General features: G+C 36.2%; 1 protein-coding gene and 1 long non-coding RNA gene across 4 annotated transcripts in view; both read right to left on the reverse strand.

Moving 5' to 3' along the window:
• Positions 1-4,979: 4,979 nt before the first annotated feature.
• The window catches only part of AKAP11 (A-kinase anchoring protein 11), a 49,674-nt gene continuing 33,374 nt past the window's right edge, over positions 4,980-21,279 (reverse strand). For 2 of the 3 annotated variants that reach the window (XM_032294780.1, XM_032294779.1), the window contains exons 8-12: positions 17,923-18,078; positions 13,262-13,345; positions 12,441-12,487; positions 8,808-8,968; positions 4,980-7,380 (exon numbers count right to left, since the gene is read on the reverse strand). In XM_032294780.1, coding sequence (XP_032150671.1) covers positions 7,240-7,380; positions 8,808-8,968; positions 12,441-12,487; positions 13,262-13,345; positions 17,923-18,078 — 589 coding nt within the window. In that variant the 3' untranslated portion in view covers positions 4,980-7,239. The remainder of the gene's footprint in view (positions 7,381-8,807; positions 8,969-12,440; positions 12,488-13,261; positions 13,346-17,922; positions 18,079-21,279) is intronic. The other variant, XM_032294781.1, reaches the window with a different exon arrangement.
• On the reverse strand, positions 14,969-15,612 carry LOC116562490. The gene is made up of 2 exons (XR_004273972.1): positions 15,279-15,612; positions 14,969-15,206 (listed from the first exon to the last, which is right to left on the reverse strand). It is a non-coding gene; the product is annotated as an uncharacterized LOC116562490 (long non-coding RNA).

Raw genomic sequence — 21,279 nt, forward strand, 5'->3', positions numbered from 1 at the left:
CTTTCAAATTTATATCCAACTACAAGTTACAAAAGTCAATCTAAGTTTTGAAAGGTCCTGTATAACACAATGCTGATGGAACAGAAACCAGCATCAGTGGTTATCTCTGCAGGCGGTGGATGTGCTTGGTGCCTAGAGAGTGGTGACAGGGATACTTGTCACTGTACATTCTTATACCTTTTGGAATTTAATACCATATGCATATATAACCCTTTCAAGAAGATAAAGCAAAAATGTAAAAGAAAATTAAAAGGTTGTCAACAGTTGTTGAAAATAGATGCTCAGTGCCACAAAGGAAAATTAGTCCTGAGACTTTAAAGGATCTTTCAGCAATGTACTTTTTACTTCCTGGACTCTGGGAAGTGTACTCTCACTAGCCATCTTGCCACAAGAGTACAATGAACAAAGGAAAACACACAAATTTATCCCTTACACATTTGGGGTCATCCTTACTGCTGTGTCTGATTTCTGTTGGCTGGAGCCAGACCTCACAATTTAAACTAAAGCCCGATTGTCTAACAGCTTAAACTTTTCTAAACAGGTTATAGCAATGGAGAGCTGGGGCATGCCTGTGAGCATGTCCAGCGCAGATATCTTGGTTAAAGTACAAGGACATAGAATGTACTACGTGCCTGTAAGCATGATATGTCTAACAGCTACATAGGATAGGGCTTAACAAAGTTATTAGCACACTTATTCTTTAACAAGAAAGGAAACTTTAAAAAGGAAATTTTCTACTTCCCACAACAGTTAATCACATGGAGCTAAGCAAAATAATAATAATAAATAAAAGTCCTTTATATAAATTAAAATATTGAGTAGTTAAATTGGATAAAATATAAAACATCTGCCGGGATCAGTGGCTCACGCCTGTAATCCCAGCACTTTGGGAGGCCGAGGCCGGTGGATCACTTGAGGTCAGGAGTTTGAGACCAGCATAGCCAACATGGTGAAACCCCATCTCTACTAAAAATACAAAAGAAATTAACTGGACGTGGTGGCAGGAGCCTGTAACCCTAGCTACTCCGGAGGCTGGGGCAGGAGAATCAATTGAACCCGTGAGGCGGAGGTTGCAGTGAGCCGAGGTCGCACCAGTGCACTCCAGCCTGGGCGACAAGAGCAAGAGTCCATTCCCCGTCTCCACCCCCCCAAAATGAAACATCTTCTTGAAAGCATTTAAATAGCCAGTACGATTTTGAGGATGCAATGGGTCAAATATTTAGCAAAAGTAAAGAAACCCAAGAATTAAACCACTGAGCTTGCAAAGCCACTCTTTCCTCCTAAGAATATTTATCAAACCTGAAGAAAAAACTGTGATACAGGATAGTATATTGGAAGTCTCTCAAGGCCAGAAAGGCAAAAGTCAGTTCTCCCCATCCCTTCTAACAAAGGGATTCTCATAAACCACCCCCTCTCTACTTGTAGCCCCAAAGGGCTACACCTTTCAGACACTGGCCCTTGCCTGGATGTGCAGCACATCAAGCCACCAGAGGGATCCAAAACCTTCAAAGCTTGAATTTAAATTAAGGTGCCCCAAGGCTAGCTGTACCCTCAGACACCTGCCAGAAGCAAATAAAAATTCCCCAAGATACCATCATCCTAGGCCTTTGCTCTGGGATTTTAAATCCAGTTCTTTTGACCCCAGAGCCCAGGTTCTTCACAACTTTACTAAATGACTGTGGAAAAAATTAAATAGTGTGTGAGAAAGGACATGTTGGAACACAAAGGTCACCTAATCCAAAGTTATAAGCTGTTTGGATTTCTTATCAAAACTTGCAGGAGCAATCAGTCAGCACTGCAGAAACCTCTCAAGGGGCCAGAAACTCTCCTTTTCATTAAGGGGGTCTCATCCATATTGCAAGGCTTTAATGTTTAGAGCACGAGCTGAAATCCACTGCTGATTTCTCCCCATGGGGCCTTATCCCCTTCACTAGGGTCACAAGTTTCAATCTGTCTCCACCAAAACTCTTCATATATTTAAAGGCAATTTTGAGGTTACCCCTACATCTCTCTTTCTAGGCCAAACTGCCTTTTCAGTGAAAGACAAAAGGCAGTTTGCAAAAGTGCAAAATATACTCATGTTCTTGCTGTAAATTCAATGATGCAAAAAAAAAAAAAAAAAAAAACCAACACTAATTTTTACTTTTTTGTGTTATAGGAACAATTACATTCATCCTTAGATAAATGACCTCTCACACTTTAAAAAACTGAGGTATTTCAAGCCCTGTCCCTCACCTTCCTCTCTGTCCTAAGATACAAATTACATATGATCCCTCTGTGTTAAACTGTCCGATGTCCTTTGCCACATTTCCCATTCCTTTAGAGCCATATTTCTTTTTTGGCATTATAGTCTATGGAATCTTGCTTACTTCTTGCCAGCTCTTTTGGTTTTCTTAGCAACTGGGGTGCACTTACACCCAAACCTTCTCATTGTTTATTTCCTAGCATCTTAAAACATTCATGAAAAAAAAAATTAAAACCGTTTCCTAATTTATGGGTTTAAATTACATTGATAGGGCACAGTAAAACTATCTGTATGATATTAGTGTTAGGTACATATAATTATGCATTTGTCCAAACCCACAGAATGCACGAGTGAACTCTAATCTCAACTAAGTACTCTGGAAAATGACATCTGTGTTAACGTAGGTCCACAGATTCTAACAAATGTCCCACTCTTTTGGGGCATGCTCACAGTGAAGGAGGCTGGGGGAAGAGGGAATATGGGAGCTCTATATTTTCTACTCAGTTTTGCTGTGCACCTAAACGTGCTCTAAAAATAGTCTATTTAAAAGGAAAAAAAATTCTTAAGACAAAGTCTTAAAGGTTAAGGAAAACACACAAATTTATCCCTTACACATTTGGGGTCATCCTTACTGCTGTGTCTGATCTCTGTTGGCTGGAGCCAGACCTCACAATTTAAACTAAGTGTCTCATGTACGTGGTTTAACAAAGGTAAGGTCTTACTATGGAAAAAGTGTTCAAACCAGGCCAGAAGAATTTCATAGCCATGTTCATATTCAAGGCAATCATAATATTCTGCTTTGCATTAAATATGAAACAGATTGGGCAGCCAGCCTTTTAAGTCACTACGTCCTCATTCAGGGCATCTATAAGTAGGTAGACTCTAGTGTTGAGCTGAAAATATTTCTAACTTCTCTTGTTCTCACAACTATGATCCAGCACTGCAGTCCTCTTACATGGTCTTCCGTCAAAGTACACAGCAGCTAATGAGATATTATAGAATGAAAACCAAGACCAGATATTTCTTAAATTTATTGAAGAACTCTTAGTTGGGAGAAGAAAGATCACAGGCTTAAACAATTGTAAGATAAAAGAACAATTAATTGCAAATAAATACAAAAGTAATTTCTGAAAATTTTTGAGCCACTGCTAAAACAAAATTTTAGTGCATCTCAAAGTTTAAATTTTGTTAAGTGAACATACTAAATTACTGAAGAGCAAAAAAGAGTTACTGTTACACAGTACAAGATCATAATGTAGTAAACAAGCACAGCCAAATAAACAGCTATAATTATTCCAAGCTGCTTTTGCTATGTATCTGGCATATTAAACAAGAAAGTGGATTACTTTTAACACTGCACAAGTAACCAAAGGTAGCAAATCCAGCAATATTAAAACCGGATATTAAATAGTATTCAAACATTACAACAAAAACAAAGTAAGAACCTCTAGAACTACAACTCTACCCTATGAAAGGAATGTACACAGATGGTTAAAAAAAATCATAAATAAATAAAGTGACAAAAGTGACTAATTCTGTATCCACATCTTCAGGCAGGAATACAGTAAATGAGTAAATGCTTAGAGGAGTTTTGCTGAAAATGAGAAAAAATGCATTTCACTTTAGTACAATTTTTCTAAATTCGCACTGAAGCTCGAATTCTCTTGTGCTGGTGACAGGTGGACAGGGTTTTTAAATGCAACATATTCTCCCTACACCCTGAGTATGGATGCATCAGTTTTTTAAAGTTCTATGGAAAGTTTCCTTAGAAAAACATAGAATTTAGTGATATACTGATGGGAAATTGAATATATTAATTGTGAAAGAATATCAGCTAAATAATTAAGCAGACATTTATATTTGGACTCTGATGAAGAATCAAGGTTAAACTCTGCATCTAGGAAACGTGCACTAATGTCAAAGTCATCTAATGTCAAAGTCAGATGGTTAAATTATCTTTATACATAGTGCATTCAGTAAGTAAATTCTCTTACCAGCAACATAGAGCCCTTGTTGGAGCAAAACTAAAGTATTATGAATTGAATTAACTTCCAACAAATAACTGAAAGGGTAAGTGGAAAAATTTTGAAAGTGTAAAGATGTTATCATATATACTCACCAAATGAATCCTCTTAAAGGTTTTATGCCATTAAATTGTATCAAACATCCAACAGATATTGTCATTTTCTTCTGTAATTTAAAAAGGAACCATTCCTTTTGTATAAATCAGGAAGCATTTTAAAAATCAACCTTAACACCAAAAATATACATGTAATTTTAAGTTGGCTTAGGAAAAGATGAAAGAACTGCCACATTTTGGTGTGAACTAAATTCTGTAAACCTTTATCAGAGGTCTCTAACTTTTTTCCACATATCACTTGAAGGTTTTCAAACTGGTAAACAGATAATTCAGCTCAATGCACATCAAAACTTTAACAGTTTTGAGTAAGACAGACTTCATAAGGGCCAAAATGTACAGAACAGCAATATTACAATGTTACAGTATAAATACATCAAGCCAATTTGTAATAAAATAAGAGAGCTGTCTTCAAAAGAGCTGTTTGACTGACTATAGAGCAACCAAACAGATCTAGAACATCTTTGGAAAAACCACAAAGTGCTTTTAAAGAAAGTTAAGTTTAGACTATACTTCATTAAAAGATACTACTCTAAACTCAAAGTTCTTTTCTCTATATGAGGAAGTCTGACACTTTTCACATCTGCCAGTATTTTATAACTCACACTTCTTTTCACATCTGCCAATATTTAATGTTTTTCTCTATGCCCCTGCACTGAACTGATGTAAATGTGAGGTTCCACTATTATTACCACACATGCTAATACCCAATAACTGGTCTGACATTATGTAGTGGTTAAATATGGAAATGCTGAAGCCAGCACAGCTCCAGCAAAATGCAAAGGGAATCTCAAAAGTCTCATCCCAGAATTATTACACCATAAACAGAAATAAACATTTTCAAACACAGAAAGTTTTACAAAATAATATATCATCACTTTAGTTTAAAAGAAATTCAGAACTCTATTTTGCTGTTGATACACTCAGGTTACTAAACACAATTTGATAGTTAGATACTTGTAAAAATGCATTCTAAACATAATAATCAGTTCATAATTACCAAGAGCAAATATTCCTCGCCCTAACATTTAAAAACCCAGTCCAGTGCTGCCACATCTCAAGTTCTTAAAAGCTAAAGGCAGAAACAATTCTGGTTATACAATTCTTGCATTTCTCCACCTTAAAAAATACTTGAAGAAACTTCAGGAAACTTGATATTTAAGGCTTGCTCTATGTCTGCATCTTAAATTGAGAAAAATCAAAACCTACAATGTAACCTCAAACTATTTAAATAGCTTTTGGCATTTTTCTTAAAAAGCAAATTTGAATCTTTCATTATAAAACGTATTTCTATACCACAATTTCTAATTCACATTAATGTAGGTGCCCTTATTCCCTATTCCCTGGCAGGCGCTGTCTTCTATGTTTTGTGCAGCTTTCAGAACAGTCAGTGCTCAGAAAAAATGAAAATGTAACGGAGTAAAATCAAAGCCCCCACAAAAAGTGATTTATCCTAGATTACAAAATCCAGCACTGGAAAAACCAACATTTACACACAACTACACACCCACACATACACAGGACATGGGGGGAGGTGAATGAGAATGGTGGGGAGGTGAGACACAGTGGGGGGAGGAGGGAGGGAGAAAGAACAGGGGCAGGAGAGAGAGAATGGTTGGGGAGAGTCAGGAGGAGGGGAGAGAGAGACAAAAGCAAGACACAATCTTGGTCCTGTATTCACATCAACTTGCGGTGTCTGGAGACAAACTAGTAGGAAGTGTAGAGCCCAGAAAGATCATGTCAGAGAACTTGACAAGATACTGTAGATACATTTTATCGGGGGAAAAAAATCCCAATTTTTCTAGAAAAAAGCCGCATTATTGGTAGACAGTTTTTTTCAAAAATCCAACAATAAAAACTATTGGGCTTCTCTAAATGCATTTCCATATTAACATTAATTTTTAAAATTCCAACATGTTTTACAATTTACATTTTCACCTGTAAGATAAGTTGGGAACCCAAAACTGTTCAAAAAGAGGAATAAACATTCTTACTGTACAATCCTTATAGATATTTTATTTTAAAGCACCTTTTTAAATTTTAACAGTGGGTTTCTAAAAAGAAAACAGTAGAATAAAAGAGGGAACAAATTAGCAAGGTTCAAGTACTCCTTTACACACACACACACACACACACACACACGCACATGTGCGCCCCTTCCCCCCTCCCCCACAAAATCACTTTCATGCCAGAATGACTGGCAGCGTTGGCAAATAATGTTATTTGATGAAAGAATGGGGGAAACTATCACTTACAGTGTTTATAGAAACCTAAAATACTAATGTTCCTACTAAGAAATTAAATAGTTTGGGGAAATAAAGCCACCAATAGCTGAGCTATAAAAATGAAACTGATTTTTAAAAGCAGGAAAGAAAGACCAAAAATCTACTAGAAATTTTAAAAAATTAGCCTCGATTTTATTTTCTGATGTCAGACTAGTTATTAATTAGATACCATTTGTTTGCAAAGGAGCTTAAAATTATAACTCTATCGCTGGAACCTATCCTCAGCCACTTCAGTGCAGTTTCTAGCAGCACTACTTGGATACAAAAAGAATGTGGTCAGACAATGCCCCTGAACACCCCATGGTTAGACCTTCCTTCAATTACATGTTCTTAGGGTCTTGACACACTACGCACATGTATAGAAGAATGAAGATAGTTATTTTGACAGAGATTACAAAAGTATGAACTATATACACCAAGTGATAACACAAAGCGCTTAGAATGCTGTATTTACTTTCCTCCCAATTGACTTACACTCTTAATACTCACTACTCAATTTTTATCCTAATCATCTTTATTGGCTTGTTCCCCTCCCCAAACAAATACTAAAATATACTGGTTTGGGGTTTGTTCTATGCATTTTCCAGGAGCCAATCAAACAGTGACTTGCATCTCTCCTCACTGGAAGCGTTTTCCATCACTTCATAGTACTGAAGCACAGCCTGCAGGAGGTCTCCCACTTTCCATCCTTTCTCTTGTAACCGTTTTGAAAGCTAAGAAAGAAAGATGTGTCAAACATTAACCAAAAACCATTTTATAACAAAGCTTTTATTTTTATTTTCAGTATTAGCTGAAACTAAGAATCCTGCTGTTTACAATTAAATACTGTTTCCTAGATATAACAAGGTCTTCCCCTCTAAACTGCCACCCCTTTACCCAAACTAAACATTTTCCCTTCTTCCCTTTTATAAACACATCTCCTCCAGAGAACGACACTTTGGGATCGCTGGAGATAGAGCTCCACAAACCTCACCAAGCGGATAGTCTGCAAGAGTGTGCAGAGGCTGAGTTCTACAGGAAATTCTTCACCTGACTAAATACAACTGCCAAACCCTCAATCAGAACATAAAATAATAAAGACAACATCAAGCTTAATAAAAGGATGTGGATTTTCCTTCCACAACATACACAACATATAGTGTGGTATTTTGCTGGAACAGACACTCTAGCCTCAACGGAAACATGGCTTTCTAAGTTAGGGAATGCTCATGTTTCAACAACAACAACAAAAATAAACAAATAAATACAGGTCTAAATAAATCTTGTTGTCACCACTCATGACATGCCTTTGCTCATTTCTTTTTCTACCAAGTAAGTTCTATAAAAGTTCTTAGGTTTTAAAAGATCTGTAAGTTAAATTCTGAAAAACTACTTTAATTTTGTGTAACATATATATGCTTAACTTTTTTAGAAACAGCTTTATTGAGATAAAATTCACACAATATACAATTCACCCAAAGCATCTTAGTCAATGGCTTTTAGTTTGTTCTCCAAGTTGAATGCAACCATCGCCATAATCAACTGGAATATTTCCATCACACCAAAAGGAAAGTTCTAATAAAGAAAATTGTGGAACAAAAACCTTAAGACCGCATACTGAAAATCTTGACTAATAAGGTGATTGGCACATAGTAAGGATCTTGTTTAAACTTTTATCAGCTTTTGATTATGACAGCTTCTCATGCGAATGAAACTGGATTATCAGAGAAAGAGACATATTAATTACTAGGTACAATTATGAATCAATTAAATACAGAGAATAGTTCATTTTTTTTCCCATAGGAACACACACAATGCTTATTAATAGCACCTAACTTTGAGAGCACAGTGTTACGTCAGTCATCAGACTAAGCATTTTTTTTTTTTTTAACATTATAGTTAATCCTCACAAAACCCTGTAAGGTAGATTCTATATTCATTTCCATAGTGCAGTTAAGGGCAATGAGACAGACTGGTGAACTTGCCTCTGATTATACTGCTAGAAAGAGGCAGAGCTGATGTCTGAATCCAAACTGTTGAACACTATAGCCTAAGCATTTAACCACTCTGCCAACACCAGGCATCTTGTTAGACCAACCACACGACAAAAACATTATATACTGTTAAATGTATCCTCACACTCTATAAGGTAGGTACTTACTAGCATAAACTCCTTCTTTGCAGAGTCATGAAAATAAAGTTCTGTAACTTCAGCCTCAGAGGCAACAAGCCATTGAAGAATAATCCTTAGCTGGGGGTCTACTGTGCATGGCTCCATGTCAATATTCGTAATTAGCAGTGTCTTTCCATCTTGCCCTAAACCTAATATTTAAATGTAAACAATATAAAGTAAAACTCATCAATTTGAGTCTCAATACTCTGGTTGTCAAGTAGATACAAATATTTTCTCAGGATTTAAATGAATGGTGAAAAAAAATCCATCTTTTCCTAACCATACCATAACCTCAACTAAAATATTTCTTTAAAAGGACAAAATAATGTAAAACAAAGAAACAACTTTGATCATTTATCAATTGCAAAAATATAAACCACCATTTTAATGTACTGAATTCAAGTTCTATAAATGCCATAATTTGACATAAATTATGCCCAATGGGTTAGAGAGAAAATACGACTATAAAGCTATCATTACAATAAAAATAAAAATGAGGCTGGGCATGGTGGCTCAGGCCTGTAATTCCAGCATTCTGGGAGGATGAGGTGGGTAGATCACTTGAGGCCAGGAGTTCAAGACCAGCCTGGTCAACATGGAAAAACCCTATCTCTACAAAAAATACAAAATTTAGCTGGGCGTGGTGGCACACACGTGTGGTCCCAGTTACTCAGGAGGCTGCGGCACGAGAACTGCTGGAACCCAGGAGGTGGAGGTTGCAGTAATCTGAGATGGCACCACTGCACTCCAGCCTGGGCAACAGAGTAAGACTCTGTCTCAAAAACAAAAACAAAAACAAAACAAAACAAAAAAACTCCCACCCCACACATACAAAGAAAAATCTCAAAGAAGGGCAGCAACATTTGTGCAGCACATATGTCATCCTAAATATTGTTCTAAAGTTCTTTATATGTACAAACTCCTTTAATCTACACAACTACTCTATGAGGTAGAAACTATCATCATCTCCATTCTACAGGTGAGGGGTCTGAGGCAAAGAATGCCCCAGAGTGTTCCAGTGGGGAAGTGGCTGAGCCAGGACATTTACACAGGGAGTCTGGCTCCATGTTTTTTTCATTTTTGAGACAAGAGTCTTGCCGTGTCACCAGGCTGGAGTGCAATGGTGCAATCTCGGCTTACTGCAACCTCCACATCTTAGGTTCAAGCGATTCTCCTGCCTCGGCCTCCCGAGTAGCTGGAACTACAGGTGCGCGCCACCTGCCTCAGCCTGCCAAAGTGCTGGGATTACAGGCATGAGCCACCATGCCCAGCCTCCATACTCTTAATCACTCATTCTTCAGACAAAACTGGGGGGAAATGCCATATTCAACCAAAAGCCAGATCAGGGAATTTTCTGGTATACTCCTACTATCAAGTCTCAAATTTATTTTCTTTCTGTATGATAATTATGTTTTCATCACAAAGAAAGATCCATCTCTGTTGATGGAAATAATGACTTGTGGGCCAATATTATGCGTCTAACATTCATGTTGCTTAATGATTCCTGAGCAATAAGGAGTGCTGAGACCAGGACCCCTCCACTACTCAACACACACTACAAGAGGTGAGCACCAGGGCATGTTGGCAAGACATCATGCCAACATGTACCCGTAACGGAAAGGTTGTTGATAGATGTCTCTGATTCTCTGCAACAGTTTGCAGGCCATTCTAGACCGCTACTAATTATTTTTAGGATTTGTGTTGTCCCTAATTCTTTAATTTAAAAGATTTGGTCCACGTTACTCTCTAAAAATAAAGGTATCGTCTTTTCACTTCCCTCTCTCAAATACTCCCAATCAAAAATAGGTTTGGTACACCATGGTACAAGACATGGTCTCTGGGCCATTTTGCAATCCTGTGGAGCTCAGGGGGCTGGAAGCTAATTACCCTACTGTTTCTTTGCAGTGCTGGTGTTTTCTCAGTTCAGGATTCCTGGTTTCCTGGTCTATAAGAACCTCCAAACGGCTCTCTCTTTACAGAAGTCACTAATTTCTTTTGTCTTAATCATTCCTCAGTACAGCTAGTTAAGCAATCACTAGTTCATTAGAGAATGCTTACCACATGCATTTATACCACATGTATTTATACCATGTACAGCCTTTGGAATAACTCTGTTCATGGGTGTTACTTGAGAAAAGGCATACAACTTTTCTAAACAAAGTCAACACTTTTTTAGTGATCAAGAATGAAGCAAATATTGCAATGAGGAAATCTCAATATCAAATATCAGTAACATTAAAAATATTGCCCTATTTCGACTTTATATCTGATGAGAAAAACTGACTTCTAGAAGCGCTATATAAAGAATGTATACTAATAGAGGCTTATTAAAACTAAAAAAATAACAATCTTAAGTCTGAAGATTGCAGCTTAAAAATTGGGATGTAATTTCCCTAAACAAGGTGTTAAACTGACTAAAAATTCAGGTGTCATAAAGTAAATTTCGAGAAATTCTTTTTAGCTATTTTCTGTTTGCCCACTTCTAGAGAAGCAATTTTTTAAAAATCACTAGTTCAAAAACAAGTATCTGAGAGAGTATAAACATTTTTAATTTATATGTGCCACTTTATAGAAGACATTATATAGGTATTTCCAAAATTAAGAAAAAAATAAGACTGTTAGGAAAAAATTCAACAACCATCTGAATATAATGAACACTCAGCTTCAAAGTAAAGTTTCTAAATTCACTCAGATATTCTAATACATGAATTAAGGATTACAAACCACGGTCCAAAACTCTGTGGCCAATGATATCTAGTGCTGACATACTTGAAACTATGTTCATTAAGGAAGGATCTTAGTATTTTCTTCAAATATGTGTATGTCTGAGTGAAGGACTAGAATTGGGGGAGAGAAGAAGAATTAATTTAGAAATATCTTTTAAACAAGATAAGTAAAAATATTACTTACTGATTCATGTAAGTTTGCAATAAAAACCTAATTCTACAAGTTACCAGTTTGGAAGGAAAATGTGAAAAATAATATGCCATAGTTATAACAAATTATCTTATCACTGAGTAAGAATTTTACATTTTGAAAATAATTATACAGAGCGATTGTAATAAATTTCTCTCAAATAATCAAATAATTCTCATAAAGTATTCCTTTTTTTTTTTTTTTGAGTCAAAGTCTCTGGCACTGTCACCCAGGATGGAATGCAGTGGCATGATCCTGGCTCACTGCAACCTTCACCTCCCAGGTTCAAGTGAATCTTGTGCCTCAGCTTCCCAAATAGCTGGGATTACAGGTATCCGCCACCATACCCAACTAATTTTTGTATTTTTAGTAGAGATGGGATTTCACCATGTTGGCCAGGCTGGTCTTGAACTCCTGGCCTCAACTGATCCACCCACCTCAGCCACCCAAAGTGCTGAGATTACAGGCATGAGTCACCATGCCTGCCCAGTATTTCTTTACACCAATGAGAATTTCATTAGTGCAGCAATCAAATAAAACTGCTAAATGAAAAATCTAAAAGTGGACAAAGAAAACTACTTCAAGAATACCTTGATTTATGTTTTACACAACCCAGAGCCTATCTAATTAAAATGCATACAGACTCTTCTAGGAAACCTTATACAAAAGACATGCCAACACTTTGAAAAACAAATAATCAATTACCTTCTATTTCATCCTCATGCTCTTCATCTTTATCGTCTGGTTCATCGCTTACGAATAAAACAGCAGAAGCAGTTAAAAAAAACACTTTAATTAATAATGTTATCAAAACAAATTCTTAAAAATGTGGTAAGGAATGAATGTTACATATGACATATGACATTTAGAAAGGGGAGAAATGATAATTAAAAAAGGAAGCTTTGCTTCTCACATCATTTCATGTTAAAATCTGAATTGCAAATGATTCCGAAAGTTATCAAAACCAAGAAATCCTATCTTACCATGATATCTGGTGCCATGTAATTTCATAATAATATTCAATTTAAAACCATTTAAAGTTGAAATAGTCTACTAATTTAATATAGCATTTGAATATCATAGAATGCCAGAATAATTATTTGCTAATGATTTATCTGATATAATTTATATATACTTTTAATATAGTAGAAACACTTTTCACCTACACTTTTCTTACATATAAAATAAAATCACATACAAAAATAAAACATAACAACAAAAAAATCCTCAACAGAAATCCTGTAGGAAGCAAGCTCTTTTGAATGAAATAACTGGTAGAATGAAAACTAGCAAGCAGACCAACACATGCATAACAGTGACACATTTTGCAATTAGATGTCAGTCATATCTTAGCATAGTTGAATTTTTTCATTAGACGTGAATTCATCAAGCAGAATCATGTAAAAATATAGGAGAAAAGCAAGTTGATACATACTGGCACGGTAACCCACATTCTTTGAAGAATATGACATCATGCATTAGTGGTGACAGACTCATCAGTTTTTAAGTTTCTAGACTGGACCAACCTGTCTGATGTTGGAAAGGATAAATTGTCCTCATACAAATCTCCTTCTAAACCAAGACTGCTCCAGCTACTGCTGTTACCATTACTGCCAGAGGAAGAAAAGAACAGAGCTGAACTAGAAAATGAATAGTAGAGAAGATCTTTGTTTTCCTTGGAACAGCTCCTGTCCTTGATAACTGCAGATGTTCTGAAGATGCCACAATGAAGGCGAACATCCACAGAGTGGAGAGAGATCATCACCACTACTCTAAAAGGTGCCTGACAAGTTCAGAGATTCCAGATTTTTTTCTTTCTTCTCAATAGATAATGAAAATTATCTAAACTTATATTTTACAGATTAACAGAATGGCTTTTAGGACAGCAAATGAATGCATGAAGTAGTCAGTTTCACAGGAAAATTAATGTCTTAGGACTGTCTTGAAATATAATATGTGAAATGCTAATACCCTTTCATTTGGATAAAGTTTAAAAAAAATAGGTTAACATTCTCTCAGGTCTCTAGATAATGAAAGCAGTGACAGGTTTGGGTGAGGGGATGTGGGGGAGTGGGGAGATGGGATAGAAGGCTCTAAGACATAGCCCAAACAGACCTTTTCTAACTATTTGGAGAAAACATGCTTTCAGACTTTAAAATACTATTATGTCAATTATCTGCATTTCACATATTATATATAATTCGTAGGTGGCAAATATCATAAATTTTCTTCAGAATGAAGCCAGAATAGCCAAGGCTTAATCAGGCATTATACTTGTCTGGTTGGCCAGTCACTAATGCCACACACAGAAAACTTCTTACACTACCTAATCAACTGAAGAAGAAAGCAGGTATTTTCTGAAATTGCAGCAAAGCAATTTTTTAAAAAAGCAACCTTGTTCAGAAATAAAATTAAATTCAAATTTTCAGATTAAAACCTTCAGCATGCAATTTAAAAATTCTAATCATTCCTAATTATTAAAATCATTAGTAAGCACATTAGTTTGCAGTGATAAGCAGCTATTTTTCCCAATATTTAGGCTAGGCAATTATAAAAATTAATATTTATACAAACCAAACTTTTGGTTCTAAAAAAATAAACGTAAAATGATTTTATGTACATCAGTGAATTCTGATATGGTTACCAAGAAAAGGTGATTACTTCAAGTTCCAAAACACTTCCAAGCAATCTTAAATAATTTGTATAGTCATATTTACTCTAATATAATCAAGCTGTCACAAACCACAATGTATTAGAGAATAAAAGTTAAAACTGAGCATGGTCTTTTAAACATATGTTCAAACAAATACAGCTCTATTATAAAACCATTAAAACCCATGTAGTTCATTGTCAGATAAACTAAAAGTGAGAAAATATACAAATAAAGAATGGACAGACAGCTGTGAGCCAAGAAGAAAAAGAAAGTTAATCATCTCAAACACTCTATTTACTTCTATTAATAGGATGATTATAACAAAGAAAAAAAATACAAAATTTTTCTACCCATCACAATGATTCTTCCACTTAATAATACAAATCCATCACCTACATATTACATAAACATTAAAAAGAACAGCTAACAAAGCAAAGACTAAAAATTCAAAGTTCCTCTAACCTTATCCCCCCACCCCGCTCTTTGTGCCTCCAAATGGGTATTTGAAGTCATTCTTCACAAAATGCCCTTCTAACTAGGTGACCATATACATTTTTCATCTAACCAGGACACTTTTTTTAAATGAAAGACGTCACCATTAATAATTACAGCAGAACAGCAGAAGTCAAACTATCCTAAGTGGGAAGTATGATCACCCTACATTAATCCAACATTTAAAAAACTTAATTTCTTCACTTAAGAGTCTTCCTACTTCACTCTTGAAACACTATACTGTTTCCATCACTTTATTTTATGTCTTTTCATATTTCCTATGTCTAGCAAAGAGTACTTATGCCCTCCAACCAGTGGTATAAGTACTTCAGTGATCCAGTACTAAGATGCTTTATTGTAGCTTTCAGCCATATTAAGACTGGTCTCAATTCTGATACACCTCACAAAAATTATCTGAAACATTCTGTAAATCTGGCCCCATCACTTAACCTAATATAATTCATAACTCCTAAGAGAATAACAAACTACCTGAAATATTTAAGACAGTCACAGACAGAAACCAGTTCTTTTCTGATCAAATAATTATATAGTCCTTCTAAACATTTTTGAAAATCTGAAATTACTGTTTTTTAGTTGTTGCCCTCCACTGAACTTCCTGCTTATAATGAAAACACAAAGTGTTTCCAAATTGCCATCTTTTTTTTCTATTTTTCGGGATGGAGTCTCACTTTGTCGCCTATGCTGGAGTGCAGTGGCGCAATCTCAGTTCACTGCAACCTCCGCCTCCCAGGTTCAAGTAATTCTCCTGCCTCAGCCTCCCAAGTATCTGGAATTACAGGCACCTGCCCCAACACGTGGCTAATTTTTGTATTTTTGGTAGAGAGGGGGTTTCACCATGTTGGTCAGGCTGGTCTTAAAACCCTGACCACAAGTGACCTGCCCACCTCGGCCTCCCAAAGTGCTGGGATTATAGGCATAAGCCACCACACGCAGCCCAAATCACCAAAGTCTTTATCTCCTACCTTGATCTCTGTAGCAGAACAGAAAATCAAAAAGAACAGTGTCTATAGCAATTGTCATCAAAAGATGCCACATATCTTGTAAATCAATATATTTTCAAGTTCAGTCTTGAATCACCTGCACTGAAATCATCTGCGGTGCTTATCAAGCATGCAGATTCTCAAAACCCTCCATGACTTCATAAATCTTCATCTCTGGAGGTGAGACCCTGAAAACTGTATATGCAGCAAGCACACCACCAGTTCTGGATGAGAACCCCGCTATCTTTTTCTCTGTGCCAGAACCTTAATGCCATGAAGCATTACATTAGGTCACATTACAATTGTGGTCAATGGAAACACAGGTGTTTTTCTGACAAAATGCTATCAAGCCAGGTTTGCTCCCCACTTAAATTCAAATATTAATCATTAATTTTCTGCACCTAAATGCATTTATCCATGTTAAACATAGCCTGATTTGGTCTTTTTAACCTTTGTTCTGTTAATGGGATTATTTTTTCAGCCTGTGTTGAATTATCCACAAATGAGTATTCCACATCATTAATAAATAATGCTAAAGAGAACGGAACCAAGGACAGAAAATGGTAAGATGACATCTTTTTTCTCATTAAATTAGATAACATTCTGCACAGAGTTGTTCAGCTGACTCCAAGTCCTCTTAATGTTGCTAGCCTCTACCTACACCTAGGCCTCCCATTTTAACACCAGGAGATCTAGACAACAATGTCAACTCCACTGAAATCCTAGAAGCCTGTGTTTCTCAAAATGGTAGAACAAACTAAATGTTAGTATCCTTTTCTAGATAAAGCTACGGAAAAGGGCCAAATTATGCTTTGTGACATTACCCCCATTTGCTTCTATCAGTTTTAAACACTGTCTTTTGGGACCCAGATTTTGAGAAATATTGGTGGTTTATGTAGCACTGTAATAAACTATGAGGAAATAGATACTTTATAAACATGTTAATACTTCCAGGTTAATCCAAACATCAAACAAAATCCCCCAAGATGAAGTGTTCTATCAGGTGAAAAGTCATTTCCTTTCCTTATGCTACTTTATTCCCTCTTCCAAGGCTCACCTTCCCTCCCACTCCTAGTTTGCCATTTCCAAGAGCTAAGTTCAACTGATGGTTCACAGGTCCTTTGATACATGCCTGAAACCGGAAGTATGCTGAGAACCCTTTCCTCCCTCAAGACTCCACTACAAATGGTACCTATTATTTCCGGTTATCAGTTTAAGGATTTGGGCTCTTATTCAGATTGGTGAGAAACCATTGGACAGTTTTGATCAAAAGAGTGACATTTTTTCTTTTTATGAAAACATCACTTTGAACTATTTTGTTGAACATAAAATATAGTGGAGCAATTATAGAAAAGATAAAGACTTTATAGAATTTTATAGGTTAGTCAGAAATGCCTTTAGGTAGCAGTTAAGACTTTAACAAACAACTGTCTCATAATTAATAAAATATTTCAATCACCACTGTTATGAACAAAGTTAACTATAAAAGTTATATATGAGGTGCCTTGTGCTATACAAAATCACATTTTTATAATGGCTTTGACTTATGTACTTTCAATCATTCAAGTCTAAGTGTTCCAGGTCATTTTGTTCCTAACAGCAGGACAAATAAGGATCCTCGCCCCACCAAAAAGATACTATTTTAACTAATATCAGGAAAATTACAGGCCTATTTTGATGCCTTTTAGAGATAACTGTCCTTTTTCTTGTTCTTTAAAGAAAAAAAAATCACCCTTTTTAAAGTGAAAAAAAATATTTTCATCAGAAGTTCATAAAAGTTCAGGAAAAGCTTAAAAGGCATAAAATTAAATGTATGCAGTATTTTTCAAATCAACTACTGGCACACCCAAAGAAAATTAGCTGGGCTAATTACTATATTAAATAAGTGTTAAAAACAATTTAAAAATTCATTGTGAATAATAATATACATTTCAAAAGTAGATTTTCAAATTTAGAATTTTAAAATAATAACGTAAATTTATGGCTCGCTTCTGAGATCTGAGGACCTAAATCACACAATTATATGCAAAAGTGTAGTTACCTTTCACTTAGATGATGAAAACTGCTGCTTTCATCTTGGTGTTCATCTTCAAAACTTAAATTGGACCAGCTACCAGTGCTATCATCACCAATACTGAGGTTCATCTGCTGGCTACCAAAAGACTCGGTTAACTGAAAGTCTTCTATTTCTTTTGAACTAAAAAGAAGAAAAAAAGAAAACAAAAATCAAGTTGAAGGCAACCCAGATTCTGAACTTACAAGACTACCAATTTGATGATAAAGATGATGAAAACAAGAAATGGCATTCAGAGTCAGACCAGTGGTTCGTGTAATCCTTTGAGTCTGCCAATAAAGAGAATGTAGGATAGTGTATTAATTTCAAAGTTAACTGAGGTACCCACCAACAGCCCTAACTTACCTTGTTAATCTACTATGGATCTATCCCTAGGGAATTATTTCTCTAAATTCTATTTAAAGCAGTTCATTTTTCAACTGGGATACTATGGAGGAGTACAAGTTCCTAAGTTTATCATCTGCTTTTAAAACAGTAATTTATACTAAAGGAGTCTGCCTCTGGCTTTAAGAACAAAAAAGTAGTTCAAGAAATCCTAGTATTGTCAACCAAGCCTATATTCAAACTAACCAAATATCTTCAAGATTTTGAGCATAGCTCATAACCCCTTTCATTTTTTTGGTAAGAGGCATTTATATTTTTTATTCCACAAAAAAGTATATTCACTGCTCAACTATTATAATTGCTCCACTATATTTTATGTTCAACAAGGTAGCTCAAAGTGATATTTTCATAAAAAGAAAAAATGTCAGTCTTCTGATCAAAACCTTCCAATGGCTTCTCACCAATCCAAATAAGAGTCCAAATCCTTAAAACATATTCCCTCTCCCCTCTTATAGCATCCACCTGAATCCTACCATTATCCCTGGCCCACTCCTCCCACTGCAGCAACACACGCCTCTCTGATGTTTCCCAAACATGCACAGTCCCACCCCTATGCCTGGAACGCTCTTCTCTGTGACTCCCACATGACTTATTCTCACTTTGCCTTTGGTTTTTGGCTCAAATATTACTTTGCCTGTATTGCTTCCCTTGCTACCTATTCAAAACTGTAAATCAGCCCTAATGGTCACTGCCACCACCACTGTCACCATCACCACAAGCACTCTCTAACTCCCTACCTTGCTTGATTTTTTTTCCCCAAAGCACTTATCACCATGTGACATACAATATATTTTACTTACCTATTGTCTTATTCCACTATAACATAAACTCCAAGAGAATGCAGATTTTTTACCTGTTTTATTTACTCCTGTATCTCCAGAATAGCCTCTAAATTGCCCCCAATTTTTCGGCTATTCTAACTTTGTAAGATACAGGATGATACAGAACATTCCAAGTGTAGGTACATTATAGTTCTGAACCATAATAGAGCACTACTTTGTCTTTTTGAATACTTTTCCTAATATGTGCCACTTTCTCATGGTTTTTGGCTGAAATGACCCAAAGGATGAGGTCCAGAGAAGAGTTTTTAATGACTGTGAGGTTATTTTGGCTCAGAATCATAGCTTAGAATATAATTGTTTTGTCACCTAAAAAGGCACTATCAGCCAGGCACAGTGGCTCATGCTTGTAATCCGAGCACTTTGGGAAGCTAGGGTGGGAGGACTGCTTCAGCCCAGGAGTTCAAGACCAGCCTAAGCAACATAGTGAGATCTTGTCTCTACAAAGGAACAAAAATACATAAAAATGTACCAGCACACAATTTCCCCACTTGACATTCACGTGCCACCTCTCTGTTCATTACAGCTTTGTGAAATATTTATGGTCATGTTCATGAATAAAACAAAAAAGGGACATCAGGTGAAATAATCAAAATAACACCTTAAAGAATAATCGATCTGAATGAATCTCCTTTCAAGCTTGAAAGGCAAATTTAACTTTAGAAATAAAAAAAATATTAAAACAATAAACTCTACACACTACAGTCAACTTTCCTTTCCTTAGTCAGCACTTACAGAACCCTAGCACAATTATTACGAAAAGAAGAGAAGCAGGAAAGAATTAAAGCAGCCTTAATAAAAAGCTGAAATTGGACAGCACTGACTGGCTTACAATAAGAACTTTAGGGGCTATCTACTCACCCAACTCCAAGAATGAAAAGTGGAAATAACTGTAAAAATCAATAACAAAGGCATTTGCTAGCCCCGAGAGTGATGTCTTAAACATTTTAATCTAGAGGACAGTCTCTTTTCCTCCGCAATGCTGGGAGGAAAAGGGGGATGGGGGTGTAGGGCAGACAGGACTGGAATGAGGAGTAAAAAGTAAAACGGCCTGAAGTGACCTGTATGAGGAAAATTATTTCAATTGTAAAAAGGCCTAATTTATTTTCTATTCATCAGAATATTAACCATTTATGTTTATCATCATACTAAGAACTAGTATGTAGTGAAAAAAGAAAACGTGGATCTAGGACAGAGGTTCACAATTGTTTTCAATAAAGGGCCATGATATAGTTTGGCTCTGTGTCCCCACCCAAATCTGATCTCAAATTGTAATACCCAGGGTGGGACCTGGTGGGAGGTGACTAGATCATGGGGATGGCTTCCTCCATGCTGTTCTCAAGACAGTGAGGGAGTTCTCATGAGAGCTGTGGTTTTAAAAGTGTCTAACAGCTCCTCTATTCTCTCTCTCTTTCTCTCTCCCCTGCTGCCTTGTGAAGAAGGTACTTGCTTCCCCTTTGCCTTGTGCCATAACTGTAAGTCTCCTGGGGCTTTCCCAGTCATGCAGAACTGCAAGTCAGTTAAACCTCCTTTGTTTATAAATTACTCAATCTCAAGTCATATCTTTATAGCAATGTGAAAATGAACTAATACAGGCCAGATAGGAAGTACATGGGCATTACGGGTCATATGGCCTCTGTTCCAACTATGCAACTCTGCCATTGTAGTGCAAAGGCAGCCATAGCAATATGCAAATGAATCAGCATGGTTGTGTCCCAATAAAATTTTATTTATAAATACTGAAATTTGAATTTCATATAATTTCCACGTCACAAAATACCATTCGATTTTTTTCAACCATTAAAAAAATATGAAATTTATTCTTAGCTTGCAGTCTGTACACAATCAGTAGGCCACATTTGGCCCACAGATTGTAGTTTGCCAATCTCTGGTCTAGGAGAAAGGCGGCTGCCTGATTAGGGCAAATAGAGACCTCTCCTAGTCTACCAGAAATCTACAGCATCTCTCATCTCAAGTAGATGCTATGGAGCAACTGGATTCAATAATTCTGGCCAAACTGTTCCTCCCTATTTTAAGATGGGTAAGAAAAGAGGCAGTCCATGTCATGGCTTTGACAGAAGCTACTCAAAAACCTAGAATA

Source organism: Sapajus apella, unplaced genomic scaffold, assembly GCF_009761245.1.
Source record: "Sapajus apella isolate SASKATOON/1434 unplaced genomic scaffold, GSC_monkey_1.0 scaffold32, whole genome shotgun sequence".
NCBI lineage: Eukaryota > Metazoa > Chordata > Mammalia > Primates > Cebidae > Sapajus > Sapajus apella.